Source organism: Platichthys flesus, chromosome 10 (genome assembly GCF_949316205.1).
Source record: "Platichthys flesus chromosome 10, fPlaFle2.1, whole genome shotgun sequence".
Taxonomy (NCBI): domain Eukaryota; kingdom Metazoa; phylum Chordata; class Actinopteri; order Pleuronectiformes; family Pleuronectidae; genus Platichthys; species Platichthys flesus.
Window position 1 is genome coordinate 18,894,641 of NC_084954.1, and position 25,768 is coordinate 18,920,408.

A 25,768-nucleotide genomic window follows, 5' to 3' on the forward strand; every position below is an offset into this window, starting at 1 on the left:
ACAGCTCCAGCTAGGCCATCATTTATGGGGAGGTGCAGGAGTTGTAACCACCCTAATAATAAATACTGGCCAGTAAAAAACCCACCTCAATAATCATACTGTCACTCTGAATAAAAACGAATTGGCTGTTAAAAAACATAACTGAGTGTTTGGTAATCTTGTATCAATTTAATTTACAGCACCAACAAATAATAACTTTAACCCTGATTTTATTGTTGCTATTCTTGTCACAGGCAAGTTTTTATTCTTTGGTGAGTATGACATATAAAGATATTTCTTAGGTTTATCAAGGGATTATTAATAATAATAATTTGAGTATTTGACCATGCCATTTGAGCTCGTCCCCTCCAGTGTTAAAAAAAATGTAAGGCTTTGTCAGGTATATTTTACATCTGCTTTCTCCATGACCTTTTGTTCTTCAAATGTGAGCTGAGGACTACAACCAAAGCCAACTCATCGGTGTGATAAAGAACCTTAGTTGTTTTCCTTCCCAGTTCTCTGGAGCTCTCATATCAGCCAGCTATCTTAAACAGCATCCAACAAGCTCCTTTGTATGGACTAAACTCTTCATACATGGCCATAATCCGGGAAAAGAAGGGGAATGAGCATGCACTGGTGTCCACATTTAAAACAGCTGAGGCTCACCCAAGTCATGACCATTTTTTCCCACTCAAACCTGTCGTAAGGACCCCCAGGGCACTTTCCTGATTTCATTGGCTCGGCCCTTCCAACAATCTAATTAAACACAGCTCAGTTGTAGGCCGGAGCAAGAAGTAATTAATAGTTTAACATAGATACATTTTCTTGTGCTTCAGTTTTAAAGGTTATGTTTATTTTTCATTCCTTGGTACTTGTCTGTGATAAATCTTTTATATTATCCTAATCTATTTTTGGTCAAGTCCTTCTTTTTCATTTTACCTGGGACATGGGGATTTGATGCCACGATATTCTCCCACTTCATAATAAACACACTGACATTGTGCTTGACCCTTTCTCCATCCTGTTCTGAGCCTATCTGTAAAGACTTTCAATGACTCAAGGTGTCAGTGGTTTTTTTTGGTATTTCTCCTCACAATTTTTTTTAATACTTGAAACAGACAGACATCCTTTTGTAAGGTTACAGGTTAAATGATTTTATATTGAAAATTTAAACAATTCAGTAGATTGCTGGCTTCTTGCTCCCTCTGGCGTCTGGTTGTTTGGTACATGTAGAAGGACCAGAGCATTGTAAGTAGGACTGGGCGATATGGCCTGTAACAAATAACGCTATAATTTTAGGCAATCTCTAGATACACAATATATGCCTCTCTCCCTCTCTCCCTCTCTCTCTTCTCATGCATGAGAAGAGAGAACCGATATAAAGTAATCTTATTCATCGCATGTGGTAAAAGCCACGATACATTGAGTATATTGGATATATTGCACACTCCTAATTGTAAGTAGCATAAAACTGACAGGTTTCAGTTGTGTGTATTTGTGCTGACATCTTGCACAGATATTTCTGCTGTGGTAAAATGGCCATGATAGGGCTTCATCATTATCACATTATTTGGGTGTTCTGGTGCAAGTGACTGATTCCCTCGGGATGTTCAGTCTAAACTGGTTCTGTATTTTAGGGGCACGGAGCCTTTAATTGGTACTTAAAGAGACCAAGTCCTTGTTCTGCACTCCGTGTAAGTGTTTGAGCTTGGGACTCATCACTAGCGATGTTACATTCAAATGATCAGATTTATTTCAATGGCGATTTGGTACAAACAAAGGGAACCGAGTCGACCTTGAGCTGGTTTTGTCCCTGCCTGCCTAAATCCTCTCCCCTTTGTTTGGAAAGTGAGAACCATTCAGTCACAAGAGGTTGTTGTTTTTGTACTAAGTGCCAAATGCCAATATTGTAGCAACATTTGGATTCATTTGTCAATAAAGCACAGAGCAATACTTGCAAATGAAAGATAACATTTAAAACATGGTCAACAAAAAATCTTAGTCTTAATGCTTAAAAATGGTGGAATGGTGGAATGGTGTAACGGCATCACTCAGTCAATCAGGAACAGACGCTCATCTTGAAGGGGCTGGCCTCCAGCCATAAGAACTAACGGAACAGGGCCATAAGATCCCTTTCAAGTAATTCCCATCTGTACTTACACACAAGCTCCTACACACAAGCACGCACACATTCCTACTTACAAACATTCATTGAATAACCACTAAAATGTATTCATGTATAATAAGCTAATACTTGGTGTTTAAAATAAGCATTTGTCGTACAAAATTCAGATATGGATAAGGGCCCTTGAAAATAATAGAAAAAAATCTTCTGCCGTTCGTCTGCTGTTTATGTCAGTGGAAGTCATGCGTAGGAAGAATAAACCTTAAATACCATGTGTTCTTCTTTGACAGGAACTACAACATGTTCTGTTTAGTAGCGAAAGGCAGCGTTTACGATCAATCGCTCTTTAAGGCTCATTTGAAATGACTTTAGGATTTATGCAGGACTCTCCTTCCCAGACAGTGGTGTATTAGTGTGTGACTTTGTTCTAATTATCCATAGACTAAGGACAAGGTGAGATAGATACTGTCTGGGTGTGTGTGTGGGTGTGTGTTTGGAAAGGTGGGAAAGTTTGGGATAGAAGAAAGTATAAGAGAAAGTTGTTGCATCTATTTTACATCAGACCCGTGTTCGATCTTGAGATAATTGGTCTCTGAGTGCAGAAGGTGAGTTTAGAGCCAGTACCCATAAGTACTCCACGGCCAATGGGAAAAGAGTCTGTCAAAAAACCTGAGTACACCTGCTGCTTTTGTGTGAAAGTGGTTTTGGTGCAAAACCTGCAGTGGGCTGGGCTTTGCAATGTAATGAGTGATGAGTGGTTTCAAGCTGTCAGATGAGACAACAGTAACATGGCAATAAGGGAAGATACAGTTGAGTGGATTTGGACTAACAAATAAATGGAACCTCCGCTCGGAGGCTGACGCAGCAGCAACCAGTCTACCCCCCCAAAAAACAGCACAGAGTAACCTTTATTTAATTGAATCCCTAAACATTTCAATAATGTTTTTTCACAGGTGAATCTTTGGCAGGCAGGACTGCTGCTGGCATTCCTAGAGGGTACTGGAACTTCTCCTGGGTGGCAGAAGATGACCTGAGCTTCCCAAACATTGCCCAGCCGCTGTCAGGTGAGTTGGACACTGTCAGCCCAGCTCAGACATATGGACAGGCCCTGACACCTCTCTCCTCAAAAATCCTTTATTCCAAATGACCATGGCACCTGGCATCAGATCTCCATCAGAACACATGAATGTCTCTTTCTCACGTGTCCTCTGCCATCAACCATGCAACCATCACACAAAACTTGGTTCCTGTTCATCATTCTAAACATGTATTTGAAAAAAAACAATAAATGAATCTCCTTACTCAATATTTAAATGAATACATTTAATATAAACTGGACAAGGACATTTCTACAATGAATGGAGTGTGGTCTCAGAGTCTCCGACCCCACTGTACTTCAGTGTCATGTTGTTAAAAACATTGACATTATTTTAAAACTGGGATGTTAGAAATATAAGCACAGAAGTCATAAGTATTTGAAGATGACTGATAACTTTACCTACAGACTGTGGATAATAAATTAAATTAAATGATTAATTAATTATTTCCAAAATTGTGGCTGGAGTTTTACAAAACCATGGCAACTTCTTAAACATTATTTTCTGTCTTTAAATCAAAGAAGTCGAAGAATCTATTTGAAAGAAATCATGAAACGGTTTACTGTATTTTAAAATCAACCCTCAATGACTTAATGCCGGAACAGATTGCAAATTAAATCAACTTTAAATAGTACCTTGGATTGTCCATGTCGCCATGGATCCTGACAAATGAAATCCTTTGTAAAAGCCATTTTCATGTTAAGAACAGACATGACATTATTGAGTCACAGTTCAATAATCTGAGCCACCAGTTTATGAGGTTTGCCCTTTATTCACGTGGATCAATTTCTGGTTCAGTCTTAGTTCAGCCATATTTTGCAAACAGTAATCAAGCTGCTATGCTTTGGCGTTATCTTCCATGAGCTTAAGATGTCTAAATCATACATGCAAAAACAGGCTCTTAGGGGACCCATGTATTTTTGATTAGGAAGAAAACATGACTTTAGTCTTCGGTCCAAGTCGTTTTCTGCTCCACATCAACAACAAACAACACCAGCTTCAAAGTCCAAAATAGACCAGCAGCTGTGCACAAATCTTTTTGTAAATATAATGTTGAAGTACGGACACAACTGCAGCTTCACAAGTACTTTATCTAAAACCGAGCTAATGCATAGATTGTGACTCATCAGTGAGTAGAAGATAAAAGTTGTGTATGTTATGCAGTGGAGGGAAAAGGGCAATGGGGTCTCAAGCTGACACGGCTGACGTGTTAAAAGAAGTGAAATCTGACGAGCAGAGCCCTCGGTATGAGCATCTGCAAGTGCATCTGTGTCACGTCACTCAGAGGCAGCAGCTCCAGCATTAATCTTTTTCTTTCTCCTGCTTGCTAACCTCTTGGAGGGTGGCAGGTCGTCCTGTAAATAATGATTCAAAGTCCTGCATGCACCAAACTGTCACTCAACTGTTTATGAAAGAACAACTGTCCGTGAATGCTTGGGACCATGCTCCAGCTGCCTGTGGCTTTGACAGCCTGCAGTGGACCAGGCTGTGATTGGTGTCAATTAGACAACTGATCACTCAACTGTTTTTGAGTGAATCAATCAGTCATGCACACAGCCGACTACATTTTTCTATTATTTTGTTCGATGAGAGCTCTGACCTCTAGCATGTTTGCCAACCAGAGGATGAGTTTGTTCTCTAGTGAACCGAGCGTGACGTAGCTGGAGCAGGAACAATCACATCTGGTTAGTAAAAGCCAGATGAGTACAGATGCTCCAAAGGACTAATAGCACAGTGATTATCACAAACTTGTAGACTGGTAGACCCAATGTTGAGAACTAGTGTTGTACTTATTCTTTATCGTTCTTATTATTGCAGGTGTGTGTCTATTTATAAGAAGCTTTTAATCTAATGTTGCATCTACAACTGTAGATACACAAACAGAAACTCAAGCAAAACATAAAAATATATATACAACATCATCATATATATATTATATATATACATACAAAATCAGGATAATGCGGTTAGTTTTTTATTATTAAGATATTATTAAGATAATAACCTCCGTATTAAAGCGTTTTAATACGGAGGTTATTTTATTTACTACAAATATTGGTTAATTGTATATACAATGGCTTTGACCTGTTAGAGAGAGAGCTGCTCGTGCCATTTCAAACTACATCTTTCCACCTTATTATTAATCCTAAAATACTGTTTCTCATCCAGCATAACTACTCAAAGCTTAGAGAGCCATACATATGCTGGATGTAAATCAGCAGAGTTCCATATTGCAGGGGCTTTAGGAGTTTGGATGGTGCGGCATTATGTTCCAGAGGAGAGCTTCAGAGGACACAAAGAAAAAGATTTGGAAGAGGACGGGTCACAACAACCTAGCGCGGTGAACATGGCTTTAGGCTGCAGTGATAGATCTCAGCTGTCCCAACAGCATCTGCTGTCCGCTGGCATTTATTACCTACCATAAAAGCCAAAACAGACTGACTGGACACTTGCCACCAGCTGCCCTCACACTCTCCCTTCCTCCTGCTTCTCCTCTTCCCTCAGCAGTCTTTAGCTGCTGGGGCTACAGGGTGTGATAACGTCCTTTTTTGCATTTCAGTGCAGGTAGACTTCATTGACATTACTCTTTGTCAGTAATGTCAGAGCCTCCCGACCCGAAATCTCTTCGACCTACAGCTACACCGTTTTCTTCCCTTAGGGGGTAGCAGCTGGGCAGTTTAGTGAAACCTTTCCAATGAGCCATCTTCCCCTCATCTCCAGACCTTTTTACTGAACTAGATGGATTGTCCTGGTTCAGCTGTGGCTGCCAGCTGTAACATAGGCACTCAGATGGATGCTAGCCACTTGAGGAGTTGCCGTGCTGTACAATAGAACATCTGCCTCACTCAGCTGGTAGTGCTGTTTTTGTGTAATGAGACAAAGCGGTGGAATAAAACACATTTGCAATGGCAGGAGGTATAAAAGATAGAGCAGCGGTGTAGGTGCTTAAATATGGAATCCTCCTAGAGTTGCATCATTCAGCCCTTCCAACCCCACCAGTCTGCACACATTTTTCCATTCCCACAGCCTTTTATTGTTGTGTAGGAGGTTTAACTCAAGGTCCAGTTAGCACTTGTATGCTTGAGAGACTAGTTTTAAAAACAACCCCCAAAAAATGCGCATTCAAATAGTTTTTGATATTTTTCAGTATTCATACACTGGATGTCAATGAGATTTCAGATCAGATTCCAGAATAAAGCAAACACCTAATGTTATCACAACTAAGAGTCACCAAAAATCGAAGTACCACCGCAGAAAAGATCTTTTCACCATTTATTAATTTCTTATTTACATTCTTCAAACACCAAGGTGCCATTAATGTCACAGTTTTAGTTTCACACATTGAGTTTTCCATTCAAGACTAAACTAGTTATTATTGGATATTGATACTCATTATTCGCAGAAACGTCTGCTCATTGTTGATTGAATCTAAGCTAAGTTGTTAATGTGATAAAGCTCCAACAAACAAACTCAACGATGGAAATATTGTTAAAAAAAATGTGGCACAAACTCTTTTCCAGGTGGCAGTCAATTTCTGCGTATACCGCTGAATTCAGTAAGTCACAGATGCCTCTGAAGTATTTCATTTGTTTAAAGACGCTCTGGATTGATGCACCAATTAAAAAAAAAATACAAATTCAGACAAGGACATCTGTTTTGGATGGAAATTCAATTCAAACATTAATGGAATTTGCAGACAGTTTTTCTCTACCAACAGTCTACCAAGTTGTTATTGACTGAAAAAGTCGAGAAATCTCCAACTGTTTTAATGATTTTGAACAATTTTTTTTTAACATACTGTAAGTCAAAGGGCGTCTTATGGTTTGGGCTTTTCAGCATTTCCTCTAATATTTTGAAGGCCTTAGAGGGACTGTTGTGAAGAATTTATCTTGACTTCCTGCCAGCATGCCGCCTTTATAGTAATGATAGAGTGCAGGCTAAGGATAAAGTGAAGGAACAAGTTTGCATGGAATGATGAGTCGGACATTTTACTTTAATCCCTTAATCTAGAATCAGAAAATGGTGCAGTTGAGCTTAAAAATGCTGATTAGCAAACTATTCACTCCACAATATTTATGGACATTTTATAATTTTTCCTGTTAATAAACCAATCACTTTTAATGATGTTCAAAACCACCCTTTATCTCAAGCCCAGGGAAAACAGTACAGATATAATTGCTTAGCAGGATGAAAAAACAGCATCAACTCATATTGTGTATAGAAAAACAAGTAATGAAATAAGCAATTCCTAATTTTATTTCCTCAACAATTCAATCTGACTCTGATGTTGTAGATGATTTCTTTACAACACCTCTCATACCTGCTGCTGTTTGTCAAAATGCACTTGCCACTCAACTGTTCATCTGTACATATTTGAAAGGACAGCTCCAGCCTCCTTTGAGAGGAAATTAATTCTCCAGGAATGTCTACGCAATAAAAAGTCAAATGGATACATAAATTAAATCACCCTGACACAAACTCATTGTAATCAGGAAATAAACATATTCATCATCTCAGTTGAGGAGTTTCACAGGGACATTTGTCAGCACAATATTTACTCTCCATCCACAAATCGTAAAATTTCGTAATTGAATCTACATGAAAAACACACCCAGCTTCTTCACATAGTTGTGCACTTCTGCAAATTGACTAGTTAATTTATACACAAAATTAAGATGGCTGCAGTTGTCTGGCATCTCAAGGTCCTTGGGCTGTGTAACGCGACACATCGCTCAATCTCTGCTCTGTTTGATGAATGAGGTCAGGGCCGAAGTGTGGCGATAGGCTCATTAACCAATCACATGTCTAGTAACACAGTCCGAACCAGTGGCAACGGTCTCCAAAGCTCTGCTTTACTTAAAGGGCTAAGTTTGACCAGTGTTTTTAGAATGAATTATTCCCTTTAACCCACCCAAGCACATTCAATGAATAGGCCACATCATTCACATGCCTTGTTTACAGTGATCTATGGTCTATTCTATTTAGATGTTATATGTAGATACAATTGTGATGAATATGCAGAACTCAGACAAAGAGATACATGTTTAAAATAATCGCTTCTATTATCATCTTAACAACAATAGCACACCCCCAAAAGTGTAGTTTCCTTACCTTTATTTGCCATCACAATCTCCTCACAATGACTGCAGATCTTTCACAAAGCTCCCTAAGCCTTGAATAAGAATGTTTATTGTATTATTGGATTTATATGAGACATCAAGTCAGTGTAATTTGGAATAGAGATACCATATATATATATATATATATATATATATATATATATATATATATAAATGAATATTCTACACAGGGATGATAAATAAGTGTACACTGCTCATTTGCCTGCCTCTTAATGATGAGGAGCAAAAGACTGAATCATTTTCTGCGAAAGTAAAGTTCACACCCGTCATGTGTATAATAATGTGTCCGGGTGCGTCCGTGTCAGTGCATGTGCATCTCTCCCTGCGAAACAGTTTTTCTTCCCCACATTAAATAATACTTATTGCACCAGCTTTGATTAGCAGTGATTAAAAGCACAATTTACCACAGTTTTATGTCTCACACAGTCGCTCAGAAACTGACAGGATCACAGCCTGCAGCTCAGACACACTGGATCCAGCATGGCAGCAAGCTGGGATCTTTTTCTGTTGTATATTCTACAAAAATAATAGCTATGTTCAATTACACTTCTGTTTATGTATTTAGTTACTCTGAGCAATTAACATCCGTAGACTGTATCGGCAACATCTTGCTGAGAGCACACAGGAAGGGTTGAGTTGTCGCTGACGGATTATTTGTTTTCCTTCAAGATTCTGTGAGACGTCTAATTTGCTGCGAGTATAATATAAAACATTTCAATAAGGCTGTGAGCTTGTTGAACTAGAGCATTGAGTTGTTGAGCAATAGATTCACACAGTGATGATTACAATCGATACTGGGTTATGTCACTGATACATTCAGATGGGATTCGAACAATCAAATGTGTTGATTTGAGAAATAAGAAATTGAAGCTTGAAATAGTATCTGACTGCTCATGGAAACTACTTAACTGACATGTAGAAAATTCAGTTTTTTGTATTTATGCGGTTACAAAATGTGACAAGGTGTCCAATGCAGTTTTAGCGTTTCTTGAGATCTGGAGTTTTGTAAAGAAATTTATGATGTATGCTGCTAGAACCAGCTGAAATAACCCTGCCCCTAATAAATTAATTTATTGTTATTCAACTAGATTACAAATATAATCACCACATTTTATGAATGAAACACTACATGTATTAACAGCGGTGGAGTCCCCAGCTCACACATAATGTAAATATGAATTTATAAGGCCAACATTATTGATTGCGATATTTTTCATTTTCTTAAGCTGTCTCTGATCGAATCCTGAAAAAAATCACATAACACAACTCATTTAAGCTGCATAACTGGTTTGCATGTTTTACAGCCAATTGCAAGTTATATCTTATTATAGCCCTATTATATATACATAAGGTTGCTAATACCAAAAGTACGATTTCTGATAAAGAAACCTGAAAAAGGCACAAATTCTTCTTTCTGGGATTTTTGCAGTCTCACAGTAAGCGTCTGATTTGATTTCAAACTGTGTTTCCAGTCATTACTCTGTGCTTGGGGACAATCAAATATTAAAACAAACGTTTTACCAGAGAGCATGTTTGCCATGACCTGCTCCTCATTAACAGCTCTCTGTCACAACATTAGGCGGCAACCAAGAATACCTTTTGACACACGCAGACAAGGAGAAAATGCACATTGTGTTGGAAATAGTTTCATGGTGTCTGCTATTGATAGCTCTTCTAGTAACTTTGATTAATTTGTGCAATGGTGTAATCCAATTCTAAATGACCCCATACGCAGCCATTTCAAAAGAGGATATCAATATATATATTCAGGATATTATTGCCTTGAAAAAACTCAAAATGAGAATGAATGGGCTGTAAAAGCCATGTACATGGTCATCAGTTCGTAGTCACTTTGCACATGCAGGAGGTGTGGGAAAAGGATGACAGAATCACAGGCTATCTCTCATCCACATTTGGCAGCACTCACAAGTGCTTAGCTCGTCAGTGGGCCAAGTGTATTTCCGCGAGCATGAATATTGCCATAATATGCGATGTCGGAAAAATGTGAGGAGACAGCTCTGAAACTTGTGGCTATGTGAGTTTCTGTCAGTTTGTAAAGTAAGCAAATGCATGTAATCAGTTTTTGAAAATATTGCCAAACATACCCATATGCAGGCCTCACCACTGACACATTTGGTTTGGAGCAGAGTTCTTTCACATATTTTGGGCACAGAATTTGTTACAGATTATGAAACAGCCAAGAAGTCACACGCTTTTTTCATCGCATCTGTTGCTCATACGTCCGTTCACAGTGTACGATATGTAGATTGACGTTAAATAAATACTTGTTTAAGAGTGCAAGGATATCAGCAGTCACTGGTGATCATTGTGCCATATCTGGTGAATGGTGTAATCCTTGCAAATTTGAACTGAAAGTCAATGTGTTTGTTTGCATTTATGTATATAAGTTGGAACAAGTGTGCTGATGTCAGCTCAGTGCAATTATAAAGCCTCTTGCAGCCGAACAAACAGAATCATTCCACTTCAGCTTCATAGACATTTATTGAAGGAAAGGAAATTAGCTTTCACCACAGCCTTGAACTTATCAATTCCTCCACATCTCATCAGCCCTCAGGGTTCCCAGTGGCAATGAGCTAAAATAATCAATGCTTTTTACGAAATGACAAGTTTTAGGCATGGAAACCATTATGCTTACTGGCACTAAGTGGTTGGGAGAGACTGCTGCCTGGATTCTGCTAAAGGCAGCTGCCTCTTCAAGCGGACAGCTTTGTAATTTAAATACAGCCTAATGGAAAGTTGATGCCACCCCATTAGATAAAACTAATTTTAAGAATTTATAAGTTCAGCAACTTCTAAGCTATAATATAATATGTTAAATATTGTAGCTTGAACTACTCTCAGTTATTGGGAAGAGATATTTGATAATGGGCAGCATGCCGTGCATGGGTTTGTACTCTCACCTCACAGATTTCCAGTTCGGCATGTCTACTGAAAATAGATCTGAATTCTGAACCACTCAATAAATACAGACATAAATTGGCACAAAAACTGAAGGGTTCAGTAAAAAATGGAGATAGGGAAAATGTAAAAAACAAAAAATAAATTTAACTGGTTACAAGTAGTAAAATCCGCTTCTCCTTGGCTTCTGCTAAAAGCAACTCCCTCCTCAAGCCTTAATTTATATATACAGCCTAATGCAATGTTGACATCTTCTCAGTTCTGCCCTACCTACAATATCTCAGACATTGCTTACCCAATTAATAGACAAAACATTACTATATAAATATATATGTGATAGCAGGCTATTAACTACAAAACTATTCTTTACACTCACTGATTACTGTAGTCTTAGTGGCTTTAATAAAAAAACACAGTGTGTCTCTCTAAACAAAAACTCTAGTTCTTGTCCTCCATCGGAGGACAAGAACTAGAGTTTTTTTAAATGAAAAGTCATTTGAAAGTTACCATGCCCTCCTAACAGTGATTTTAGGTGGCCACAGGGATGTGTCTTCGTGAAGTCTTTCCACAGGGAGGGAAGGACAGATGGAGCTAAAGATGGAGATAGAGAGAGGATGAGTGGGAGGAGAGCTGACCCTTAATTTACTCCCTGAGCAAATTCTTAGGGAGGGTTTTTTAGCATTGCAGCAGTATTACTAACTATAACACTTATCCCTGTGCTACTCAGCAGCAATTTTTCCATTCACTGTGTATCTGTATAACCCTCTTCACTCTACTCAGTAAGAAAAGGTGCACTCTGCACCAACACTTACTTTGTGGTCTAACCTAACATGATATGTTGCAACCAAACTCATAATGTTCTTCCTCTATTTGATAGCTTCTCTATCTGGCCGTTAAAGCTGTGGTAATTCAAGACTGAAACTGTACTGTACATGAGGTAATATTAGACTTGGGCCCTGTCCCAATCCCTGTCCCAATCCCTCTTCCTCGGCCCTATCCCCCTAGGGAAATAAGCTAAAAAATCATCCCTTAGGAATTGGTACACAACTCATAAAATCCTCAGCCGGCATGCCAACGTGACAAACAGCCAACAATGACAAACAATATCAACCAACATTATATCAGTGACACGTCTGACAACTGCAGGACAGAGAGGACAGAATGATCTATTGATCGATACACACAAAGTACATTTACATCGGTTATTTCAATATAACATTAGTCCTGTCCATAGAAACATCTGCCCGCACTGAAAACGTTTTAAATTTATCCACTTTATATACATGACACAGGAGTGAACTCACTCAGACTGTGTACATGCTTGTATTGATGGCTTGAAGGGTGGTTTTCCTGAAACACTTAGTTATTTTTAATTTGCTACTGGAATAGACAAAGATATTCCGCTAGGTTCCAATTTATACTTCTGCAAGATTAAGGGTGGATATCATTTTAATTAAGTGGCCTTTAAGATTCACATAAGATTGAGTATTGTTTGGTAATTGCAGTATGATAGCCCCTGTTGAAGTCCATATCCTTTCTCTTTGATAATTGAATAATTTAACGTTAACTCTTGATACTCATTCATACTCATCATGGCTCTTGTTACTACAGATCACAGATGCCCTGGCAACCGTAGAACATGTGACCAGCTGCTGGACCGCATCCCAGAGTTCACGTGGACCATAGTGGCTGCCGGGGACCTGCGGGAGGACAAGAATGAGAAAGCAGAAAAGAAGACAGGAAGTCCCCAGGGTTGGGAGGAAGGTAAGAACGAAGGTATCACTTTCCCCCATCGCAGGGGGCTTCTCATTTTTCAACAAACCTTCTCAATCAACAGCTTTTCACCCTGTGCTCATGTTGAACTGTTGCATCACCCATGATATTTTGTGAGTTGTTTCTTGAAGTCATTGATATTTTTTCGTTGTGTTTGGTTCATTATGGGCTATCTGCCCGCTATTTGCTTTAAGCTTCTTATTAATTATGTCTAAGCAGAAATCCACTGGCACAGAGTCAAAAAACTGTTTGGCATGTTTTCTGAAGGGATATCAAGATATTTCTCTCCAAATAGTTTCCTAAGGTAAATAGCTGAAAATTATTTACTGAGCCAGCCCCCTGCTTGCAAATCTTTCATATTCTCAAGCATCGTTCATTTTCATACCTTGAAAGATGAGAAAACTGTTCCTGTCATCTTATCTCCTGAGGTGATGGTGAAATGGAGGGAGACAGAAGGGTCTATTTATTTCCTTAAATGTGTTTTTCCTATCTTGAGCCACAAGTCTGAGACCAGATGGGTGGAGCGCTTTCTGAAATTGGAAAAGGGAAATATATTGACTTGTAAGAGAAAAGAGTTAGTGTGAGTGGAATGTAGAAATGATGGATGTATGTCTTGTATATCTAGTTAACGGTGTAAATGACGGCTAGAGTTTGTGTGTGTGTTTGTGTGTGTACGTGTGTGTGTATGTGTGTGTGTGTGTATGTGTCTATTGGCTCAGCTAGTAGGATTGCCCTGGCCCTAGTTCAAGAAACCAAGGTGCAAGCTGTTAAGAATTATAATCTGTGCACATTATTTCCACCGACTGAAACAATTTTGATCAATAATAAAAAAAAAAATTGTATAGTAAGATAAAGACAAAATATTGCCTTAGTGTGTCTTGGGGTCCAGTAGAAGCACATACAATTTTTTACAAAACAATGTAGTTTGAAGTAATTTGCATCCAGAGTTTAATGAAGAACAAGACCACTGTAGTCCTGAGCTGTTTGAACCTCCAGCCAGGACAAAAATGTCCCGAGCAAAACGGTGTATGTGTGTGTGTGTGTGTGTGTGTGTGTGTGTGTGTGTGTGAGAGAGAGAGAGAGAGAGAGACAGCGAAGGGGCACATCTCTGAATGGAATTTGATGTGGTGCCTTGAGTTCAGCTTAAGCATAGATTTAAAAATGAGTGCAGCTTTCTCGATGCCCACTCATGATCGGCCGCTGGTGGTGGATTGGCCATCCACCATTGAACCACTAGAAGGTCATGAGCCATGTTCATCTCATCATTTTTTTTTTATTATTATATATTTGGTAATATATGTGATATGCAAACCAGCTATAATATATTTCATCAAAGAACAGTCATGACATTTAGTTAGCAGAATAGGGTCTGTTGCCCTCCTAAAATGATTATTAATGGGTTGATTTAATGGATGCTACATAAAATCCCAAAGGAATTCAATTAAAAATGTATGTGATAAGCTCACATGTAAAAGAGATGATCTATAATGCCTTGGAATTAAAGTGGCCATTGGGTTTTAGCAGCCTTTCCCATCAGACCGTGACACAGTTATTGTCATGCATGTAAAGTATATGCACAAAAAGAGCTGATCATGATTGAAGGTAGGCAACAAATAGTACAAAGGGAATTTATGTGCATAATCACATTCAAGTTCTCAGTTAGCCACAATTCAGTTGGCATGTTTTGAATTGAGCAGGGCGAGCCGCTGTCTGCACACATTTCACTGGGGCTTGCAATTTAAAAGGAATGGAAATAAGCGATGAATACTAAATGGCTGTGATCTGCAGAATCGCTCAGGCTGTTTTCTACAGTAACAAACCCATCCGCTGTAAGATGTTCAACTTACAGCTGGTAGACGGACAGTGTTGCTTTTATCCAGAGATGCTGGTTTATTAGCTTTAAGTTGAACAGACGCAAGCTGGCGAATCACCAAGGTTGCGTAGATCAAGCACAAATCTTGCTGCCCATTAATGAATAATTAATGCCTTCCACACTATGAAGAATACATTTAGGCATAAGCACTGCTGGAGATAAGGTCATTTCCAAAAGTGGCTGTGAGCAAAATTTGAAATTTTGTCTTATCCTGTAAGTTCTTATAGAGTTTCGCTTTGTTTAATTGAAACAGTATTCCAGTTGTTTCTTTTGTTTTTTGCTTGGCTTTCATGCACACATCATCATCATGATGTCCCTGGCCATACAAGGGTGTGGCTGCCTCCCAGTCAACCCTGCTCCTCCCCATGGCAAATATGTTGGGGCAACTGGTCACATTAGTGCTCAGGGTACAGTAAGTAATGAGAAGATCATGAGGCAATACTGCCCTTGACAAGATAATTAGCATAACGCAATACTTAACATTTAGATCAAGACAAATCATAGCAGTGATCAGGGATTTGTTTGATACGTAGGTCGTTTGTGTTGCGAGAGAGAGCAGTGAGTGGTTAACAGGTGGTGACATGAAGCAAATGCAACTGGGGAGGGAGTTAGAGCTCAAAGAATATACCTCTTCTCGATCAAACCATCCAAAAAACGATCTCAGTACAAAATATCTGTGACACTAATCAAGTTGATTGAAACACAGTCACCTCTGTCAAGTACAATCTGGGCAGATTTTTGAATCAGGCCACTGTGGAAGAGGTGAAACATAGACCGATATGATTTGAATGTGTTTGGCCTCCTGTGGCCTCATTGTGCCGAGCGGGTCGTCTCAATCCCATGTCTGCCCCCAGTATCTCCTGCCAAAGAAAATGTGAATATGATTACATATTGATTTCTCGCTCGCACACTCAGAATAGAGAAGCATGGGTTGCAGCTTGAAGCTGACTGGCAGGAGGAGATATCCAGTTGGACGCAGTTAGCTGGAGCCGCTGATTTGTTTGTTTGTGATAGTGTCCCTGAGGCTGCCTGTCATCTGCCAACTCAGGGAGTCATCTGGATTACCGTAGCTGGCCTGGGCTTTATGGAATTCAGGATAAAAAAAGCCAAATACAGAGGGAGCAGCAGCATGTTGAAGCTAACATTCTCATCCTACAGATGGCGCTATCAGATCTCATTCTCTGCATTTGTCTAATAACACTGCTCATCACTTAAATTAAGATTTTAGTGAGATGTAATAACAAATTACTCATAGTGGTAGTAGTATTAAATCGATATATAATTACCATAAATGTTATTATTTTGCCCCACTTTATTATACATACAGTATCTAGCATATTCAGTCAGGAATTAACAAAAAAATTAACAAAATTAACAAAACTTTTTCGATACAACTCCTGTGAATTTCATTTGCAATAGTTTCGGGAAGTTATGAGAGATAGAGTCAGGAAATGTATCAATACCACACTGTAAAAACACTGTTTTCAACTAGTAAAAGTTAATGCAAACCTGCAAGCATAGGAAAATGTATTTTAATTGTTAATGTAATAGTACACAGTTATGCAAGTTATACTATTATATCATCAGATAAGTGTTAAATGTCATGCATGAAAATCCACAGGGCATGCATGGGGTGTCGGTTAGCATCGCTTCTTCCACTAGCATCGCTACTTCCACTAGTATCGCTACTTCCAGCAGCAGATTTTTAAGCTTAAAACAGAGTGTACATGATAGCGTAACAGCATCGAATTTGAATTTTGGGGCTTACAGACACTTTCGTGACACCACACAAGCAGTATGGGGACATTTTATTGTTTCTGTTGTTTTTTTAATGTTTGAAGAAGTAGTAACCAGTTACTTCAACTGTATTGGATTTGGCTGCAACACTGTGGCTGCAACCCTAAAACTCCTAAAGTATTTTGTAGACTCAAACACTACACCCACCACTCCATCACCATAGTGTTGAGTAGATGAGTGAATTTTCATTTTTTCAGTGAACTATCCCTTTAAGCGTTATCTAGTCACACGTGTAAACACACACACTCGAACAAACATTTCAGACTGTGACTGACGCTCTAACCCTAATCCATAGAGAGATTGGTTTGTCTTAGCCCCTGCTTTTTCTTGGTTGTAAAGAGAAAGAGAGAGGGGATGGGAGGGATGGAGAGAAGGCAAAAGCCATTCAATCTATAAACAACTGTTTCTACACACCTCCTGTAGCTCCCAGACAGAGAGAGCGAGAGAGATTTAAATACTGAAGAGAGAAGATTGTGAAGATTGTCCAACAGGAGTGCAGAGCACCATTTCATTAGTGTACTCATTTCAAAGAAATTGCTCACAACTGATGATCGGATTACGACTAAGAAGCGATGGTTCAAAGTGAATGCTTCAGTTGGTAGGCACTTGAACTTAGCTGTCCGCAAACTTTTAAGTGCCTATTGCAGTGCCCCAATGAGTCCCCTTGGGAATACACTCCTGCTCCTTTCATAAGGATGGAAATGCCAAGGTTGACCCTGTCCTTGCACTGTCCAGTAGATATAAATTGGTGAATAACACTGAAGGTGACCCTTATTTATCAGAAGCTTCACACAAAGTTGCACAGAGATAGATTTAAAATGATTCATAGAAAATTTGTGAATGTGTGTTTGCCCTCACCTCTGACCAGTGAGATTGCATTCGGAAGGATTAATGTTCCTCTTGCCAGACAGACAGGAAAGCCAGCCAATGCTTTTTTTCTGCACCCATAACTTTTCTTATCTGAGTAAATAATTATGAACTATTACATTGGACGAGCAATTTGTTGAACTCGTCGGTTTCTCGGCTGTAAAATAGTAGGCATTTGAAGCAAGAATGTGCCTTGGGTTTGGCCCCTCCATTTGAAACCTCTCCTGTTAAATAAAATGTAAATGGCTCCCTCAATGGCAGCACCCATGTGTCAGACCTGTGTCGGACCAAAACAAAGAGAAGTGATGTGTTATAAATTGAATAGTTCTCGTCCAAATAAAAACAAACTTGGCTCACCTGGCACGCTCACCCAGACAACAGGTTGACCCACTGTTTGTTAAACACTGATACACTCGACCTATGACCTATGGCAGGACAGATCTCCTTTTCATGTACACATTCTTCATCCTGCAAGTAAAGTACATGAAGGGAAAAACGGCCATTGCTTTGTGCAAAATCAATATAAAATTATAGAATACGGTGTGGTAAAAAAAAATAGCATCTCCTCTGGCCTCCTATACAATGGAAGAGTCTAGCCAGACTATATGAACATAGATAAAACATTTTTTTTTAAAGGTAGTGATATATGCACAAGCTGCTATTGGTTGCCATGTACGTTAACATAATTAAAACTGTTGCCATGTTTTACATAAACTTCTGATTTGTATAAATATGTGGATAAGTACATATGTAAATACACACATGTATGCATGTAAAGATTTATATAATATAATATAATCACATGTACCTGTCTACTACTCAAATCTAAACGACTTCCACGTTTTCAGAAATAAATATCCTCATATAGACAAGCCAGTACAAAATGGTTTTTCTCTAGAGAGCAATACATAACTCTCAGCAAAGTGTTTTTCGTAGTCACAGTTCAAAACTGTTGTAGTTGTCTAATGGTAGAGAAAAGCCTGATAATGAGGAGTCAGTAAGTCATTATAAGAAGATTAGAGGCAGATAATGGACTGTAACATTCAGCACACTGTAGCAGGTTGATGTCAAGAAGGGCAGTGCACCTTATTCAGATTAAGAGTTAATAAGATAATTGCACTTTATACTGACAAGCCATTTCTCCCTTCAGAGTATTCCTTTGGGAAATGTGGATTCTACCGAGGAAGATTTTCTAAGAGTTGATGTTCTGATTACCATGGTAACAAGATAACATCTCAGCTAGTGTTGAAGGTTGAGGACCATGAGACCTGGTGCGTCAGTGCATTAAAAAGCATGATACACGATACACCAAGTACCTGTACGGGGTAAAAACACTGCTGTTCTGACCTTTTGTGTTATATGCACTTCACAGCAATATTACAATTTATCAGGTGTGGTCAGCCACACTCATCTATGCTGCAGCATTCCACCTCTATATATTGTGAGGTGACTTACTGAACAGACAAGTGTGGAGACAGAATGCAACAACCTTTGGAAACCAGTGTAATTGAACCTTAAAATAGACTGCACGGTTCTATCATCAGGGTTTGGAGTCCAACCCTTGACCATCTCTTGACCAGCTCTCTCTTGTCTAGTCAATAATTGTGTTCAAGTTGTTAGTGAATGGGTTAGATGGTGGTTCATTTCATTTATATATATTTAGAGCCTTTTCCAATTTTTGACAACTAAGTTGACTGATAATTGTAATAACTGTAATAATTACGAAATTGAAACCCAGCTCATGCTGTGAACATCCACAAAGGTTTATACAGGAGGAAAGGAGCAGCAATACCCAAACCCGCTGCTAATGCTGCTAATTGCAACTTGTTAAGCAGTCATTACTTAATCAGTCACATTTTATATTAAACGTCATAATTAACCCTACAACACATCGTACTTGTTTTAGTCTATTCTGACTTCATGTTTTCTGTGAGTGTTTTAGTCCAATCATGGCTGAATGGTAATGCCTTAATGAACCAACACAATGTGGCAGTTCACGTGCTGTGTTTAGCATATTGTGTCATCTCTGGTTGTTAGCGTTTTTTATCAAAGGCCGAAGTTGTCACTTGGAGGAACGGAAATTCATATTGACCTTATATGAATCTGTAAAATTACATTAGTGTATAGACAAACTGCACTGGTTGGCAGAGCCAGACAACTGCAGTAGGGTATTTCTAGTTAGCTCTTTTTTGCAAAGTGTGTCATGGATAAACTAATTAGGTTGATCATAAGTTTATGCTCACTCACCAAGGCAAATGGGCCTGTTAGTGTTGGACAAATGTTGTTGCAGAACACCTGTGGCATACCCAACCAACCCACATGACTGTACCAGTTACTCTGGTATCTGGTAGAAAAATATTGCCTATTTATCATTTATTGGGGAGAGTGTGGCCTAGGGGATAGAGCGGGTGCTCTGCAACAAGAAGGTTGCCGGTTCGATCCCACTCTATCCCATCTGCATGCCTAAGTGTCCTTGGCAAGATACTGAACCCCTAAATGGCCCCTCATAAATGCTGAGTGTTCTAAAAATGTAAGTCGCTTTGGATAAAAGCGTCAGCTAAATGACATGTACTGTAATAATGTAATAATATTTATTAATTATATTTCATGTCCTAATCAGTTTTTCTTTTCATTATTGAGTATCTGCTGAGAAGGAGTCGAATCACATGCCTAAATTACATTCATAACTGCAATAGTTTGTGTAACTGACGTATTAAAGCACAGAATCATAATCCTGCAAATACACCCTTTCAGAGAGCAATGCCTTTCAATTTCCTTAACATTCAGTCTGATATATGAATTCGAATTTTATTATAATATTCTCAATAAATACAGTATAACATAAATAAACTAAATCACACACAAAACCTAAACAATAAATTAAAAGCGGACTCTCTGGCTCTGTTAACAAAAAGCACTCTTGAATAAATATTAAACATTCGACACACGGTATATTTAACCAGCTCGGTAAACAGGAAATCTATGCTGTCGGATCATAAATCCAGATCGCCCCTGTCACTTTAACACAGATTCCTGTCCGTCCTAGTCGTGTCTTGTGTTGTACTGAGCGTGTCTTGTGTCTCGATCAAACAAACTCTTACTAATAACTTGTAAATAGTTTTTGTGTTTATTAGTTGAAGTGAGTGCAGGTTAGCAGGAGAGAGGAGGGAGGACACAGGGAACTCCAGCATGGTACAAACCAATCACTTCTCCTGCCCTGATATTTCCGATCTATTCACGTTAAGAGGCTCTGCTCCTCCTAACTCTGCATCACTGCATGTGTTTGTGGAGTCTGAGGAGTCTGGGATCCAATACACACTTACATTTTTGCTTGCTCCTATCATTTCACGTTTTGGCGTATATGAAAATCTTTTTTTTTTTTTTTTAAACCTGCAAGGCTTTTTCGTCTAGTTATGATACTACTTAATGTTTGTAGTCTGGAGCCTTGAAATACTGATCTGGGTGAGCTAAGGCTGCTTTTGTCTTCTCATCAATGAGTTTACCTACAGGGCTTTTCAGAGCCTTTAGGTTACTGCATCATGGACACCCAAGAGATGCTGAATATCAATGAACCCTCTAACCCTTAAGTCCTGGAGCCAATGACCCTGCTCCATCCCTTCAGTCTTTGTTGTCAAGTAGGTGGTCAGAGGATTCAACAGTTGTTCCACTTTCAATAATTCAGCAAATGACCCACCTCATCCCTACTTCTTAAAGGACCTGCACTAAAAAGCAAGGTCAACAGAGTATATCAGCATTGGCTTCAGCTAACCACTTTTTACTTGCGGTGTTGTTTCAATAATGTATTACTACTTTTCTGAAGATGAATCGTTATTTCTGAAGCCCCCCCATAACATCACGACCCCCTAAATCACCGCTCAGTTTCTTTGAGGAGACAAAGAGCATCAGTTTTGTACCTGCTTTGTGGAAAGTTTGACTTTTTCGTAATGAATTGAGTAGTACACTATTGATTTAGTTTTTGCTGGTGCAGAACAATGAAAGACTATAAAACAACTCTCTCTGGTAGTAATCACCTGTGTAAGCCACGAAGACGCTTCATTCTCTTTTCTCTCCGTGTCTCTTGTGTTTAATGAACTACAGTTAAAAGACAAATAAAACGGAGGCAAGTAATTACAAGTACAGCATACCTTTCAAAGACAGACAAAATTTCATTATGACAATATTCATTCTGATGTAACTAGGATACAGTCTGTAGAATATCCAATTAGTATTATTGTGCTTGGTTGGTGACATCTCCCAACGTGTGTATGTTCTGTATGTGTGTGAATGTTAGTATTTATGAATTAATGTATGTATTTGTCTATTATTTAGTAAGTCTAATGCCTGTGGTGATAAGTGGCATACATGCTACACGGGGTAAGGCACCTACAATTATACAGCTAATTGGTTTTTGTTGTCCCCTGTAAAAGGATTTATCGGAACAATAAAATTACAGTTTTTTCGGAACAGTGGTTTGCAGATTTGGAGAGTTTCCAGCTTTAAAGCCTTGCCCAAAATGTTCTCGCAGTACGCTACCAAAGGATGGAAAAACTACAATCTAAGGCTTCTAGGAAGCAGCCAACTGCTGCTTTCTTAAACTTTGGTTTTCACGTTATGTTTATGTTCAATTTAAAAATTTGTATGTGAATTTCATTACATAAAATTAATTATTTTTATAACTTTATTCTTATTTGAAAATAAAATAAAGTTGATTATGTTTACATGACAAAACTTTGATAGATGAAAAACACCAAAACTGGAAATAACAAAGGTTAAACGACGACACTAACAACATCTATTAATGATATCCAGCAGGATTTTTTAAAACCACAGTAATCTGACACCATTGCTATTTTCAAATATTTTCAAATATCCCAAGATATCATGTTATCTTGTCACCGCACAAATCTCTTGCAAATGTGTTGACTTCTAAACATTACACAACACTTGAATTCATGACAGGTTGTCGAATGAGCTGAACAGCATAATTCACACATTTTAAAATGTAGCACCTGCTCAGTCACTTCCTCCTGTATTCAATTGCCACGAAGTCACAGAGATGTATTTCTTACTCTGATATTAGGGAGACCTATTTTAACTTCCAGACGCTTCTCACTTAGTCTTGAGTGCACCATCGATCGGTAGACGTCAGATCGATTGGTTTCTTGAGGGCCAATGTCTTTCATACTCATTCCCGTACCCATATCCTGCCTGCTGCCAAGATTTCTGTCCTTACTCAATCAATCAGCCTATTGATCCTGACATGAGCATGAGGGTAATGGGGATATGTATTTGTGTGTGTGTGTAATGTTTAATTAAGTGGACACAGACCCGCATTCATCCCCGGAATAACCTGGGCCTGGCTAAATTGTGTAATGGAGCTCAACCCATATGTACAACTGAAGTAAACTCATGCAGTTTCAGAGAAGTGATTTCCTGGAAGCCTGAGTTTTGGTTTGCTGGGATGAGATGGTGGCGTGTGTGGCATCTTCAGGAGCGTATGTGGCTCTTCCCAGAATTCCTCTTTAGTGTTCCACCTGCACCGCAGCTGTGTTACTTTGATTAATTAGGCCCTTTTGATGGTATCTCCCTAAGGGCTTCTCTTTCGGTTGAGAAAGCAGCCACAAGATCACACACACACTGTGACGTTGTGTGTGGTGGTGCTGGGCTCCCCACGGCTGTGATCAGACACTTTTCTGCTTACACTGGGGACTTGCAGAGGTGAGGGTAGGGTCTGATTCCTCCTCCATCCTGGACATGGCTCCACCTTTGCTGTAGTTCCCCGGGGGGTCTTTGAAGCAGCTCACATCAGAGCCCCTCTGTGTTTCTCAGCTTGCTTGTAGCTCTCGCACTTTGTCCCCCTTTCCCTCCCCCAGTTTCTCACATCAGTCATCCAAACAAACGGTTAGGATGCACAACCTTGGCAACAAATGTTAATCCTCAGCCCAGCTCATTAATTTTTCTGGTTTAGTTTCTTCTCATCCCTTTAACAGAGGATATCCAGATAAAAATAAACCTCTACATTTTATTTTTTAAACCTTCTCCTCTTTATGAAGGGATATTTGTGCACTATGCATCTACGATATCACACTGAGATATCACACTGAGTCCCTCCAGTGAATTCTCAAGTCAACAGAATGCAAACAAATACTGAGATGGTTTTCGAGATGAAAATGATGACGCAGTTTCTAAAGCTGTATGGAAGTGTAGGTTGGAACTATTTAGAAAACACTGGCATACCTTCTGGTCTCCTTGGTGCACAAAGCAGTGTAATAACACCACTGATAAGATATGTGGAGGGAGGGAGATAACAGCACAACAGACAAATGTCACAAGAAACAAGAGTTGATTTCATATTTGATGAAGCTTGTAAAGAAGCTTCATGAAGTGCAAAGAGTTGAAGAATGTAAAAAAAATTTTGACTGCTGAGGTGCTTAGTGTTTATCGCAACCCTGCCAACAAGAAAATATGGTTGAGAGGTGACCCACATATAGATTGATTATTTTAGCACCACTTCTATCGCTATCAGAGCAGATGTCACATGTCTGGTTTGCGTTAAAGTATTTGAGACGGTGAGGGATTGCAATTGCTGCCTCCATTATCTTGAATGTATACATTGTTATAAACAACATTGTATATACTAGTAAAATGCACACAGCAACACTGCAAACACGCTGATGTTTGGCAGAAAAAACATTTACTCTATTCACTATCTTAGTTTAGTATGATAACAAGATGAAACATCCCCAATTTAAAACTAACGACACTGGCTTTTCTTGTTCATTTGTTTCTCAGGTGTTGATGCTGAAACGCAATAAAAAACAATTTTGCAATCATTAGATGACAGTGACAAAATAAAAATGTTGAATTAGTGATTGAGGGATAATGAACACAGGGGTTCCCGTTCATGTCTTTGGTCCCACGAAAGTTTTACGATGAACCAAAACATTTGACATGACATAGTTATTTGCCGTGTGCCTGCTCACGCTACTGTGCATTTGGGCCATAGTCCATTATGTTTTTAGCATCCATGCAGTTTATACTGCCGTAGTGTGCGAACTTGCAAGTCGCATTTAATTCAGTTCTCTTCTGAGCATGGGAGAACTCATCTTTAGCTCTCTAGCATTTGTAGCTATAACTTGGAATCCGTTGCCTCTGAGAGTGACCTTCGTGCCTGTTACAGCCATAGATTGAGTTCATTCTTTAGAAAACGCTGGACCAATTCACCATAGTTGTTACAATTGTCATCTTGTGAAAATGGAGGAGTCAACCAGATAATTAATTTTGATAATTGTTTCAAACTAAACCTTCATCAAGGGATCACCAACATCATTAGGACACATTGTTTGAGGACCCCACCTGACATCCACAGGCACACACAGCTCGCCTTGATCAAATTGTTTTTGTCGTGAAAGTGTTTTTGTGTTGAGATAAACAGTTATAATTTAAAGTAAAATTTACTGAAATCTGATGGATTACAATTAAATGATGCAATGTTACATTTATCGTAAGCCTTCATTTATATTTAGAGGGGCTCTTTTGTTTTGGAGCATATAACTTAAAGACTGATAATAAATCAAGAATTACAAAAAATTACTATATTCTGAGAGCCAGAGATGATTTAAACTGCACAATGACTTATTGATTTACTAATTAACAGACGTAGTTCACGAGATCCCAAATATTGATTGCTGGCAATATATTAACATATGTTTTTTACTTAAGCATTAAATCATGTTGAATTGCTTTGTAAGGAATCTGTTCTCTTGCTCATTAGTAAAAATGTATGTGAGTAATGGAGAATGCTTATATGATTAAAATGTTGGACTCAGTAAGAACAAGTTAACATTATTTAACTATTTAACAGGAAAAATAACTCTTTAATAATGCATTAACAGATGCTTCTTTCTACCATTGAATTACGTGGTCTTGGCTGAGTTAATTAAAAACTCGAGTTTGTGTGCATGAGCCTTTGTTTGACTCTGTTTACAGGCTGACAAGTCATTCGTCATACTTGACTTGTTTCCTTTTCATTGTCGTCAACTTCTCTAACGAAACAAAAATAAACTAAATATGCTGCTTGGAGACAGTTTTTCTCCCTTAACTCTGCAGATTATTTATTAAATATCTAAATTGAAACAATACTTTTCTCTATGAAGCATATTTTATCTTCTCAAACCTGCTTACTTCTGCTGGGATT

The 25,768-nt window shown here is 38.7% G+C and overlaps 1 protein-coding gene across 1 annotated transcript in view; it reads left to right on the top strand.

Annotated features, from left to right (window-relative positions):
• alk (ALK receptor tyrosine kinase) overlaps positions 1–25,768 on the top strand; it is a 330,599-nt gene that overhangs the window by 139,452 nt on the left and 165,379 nt on the right. Inside the window, exons 2-3 of the mRNA XM_062398186.1 lie at positions 3,058–3,168; positions 12,873–13,037. Of these exons, the coding sequence (XP_062254170.1) occupies positions 3,058–3,168; positions 12,873–13,037 (276 nt within the window). The remainder of the gene's footprint in view (positions 1–3,057; positions 3,169–12,872; positions 13,038–25,768) is intronic.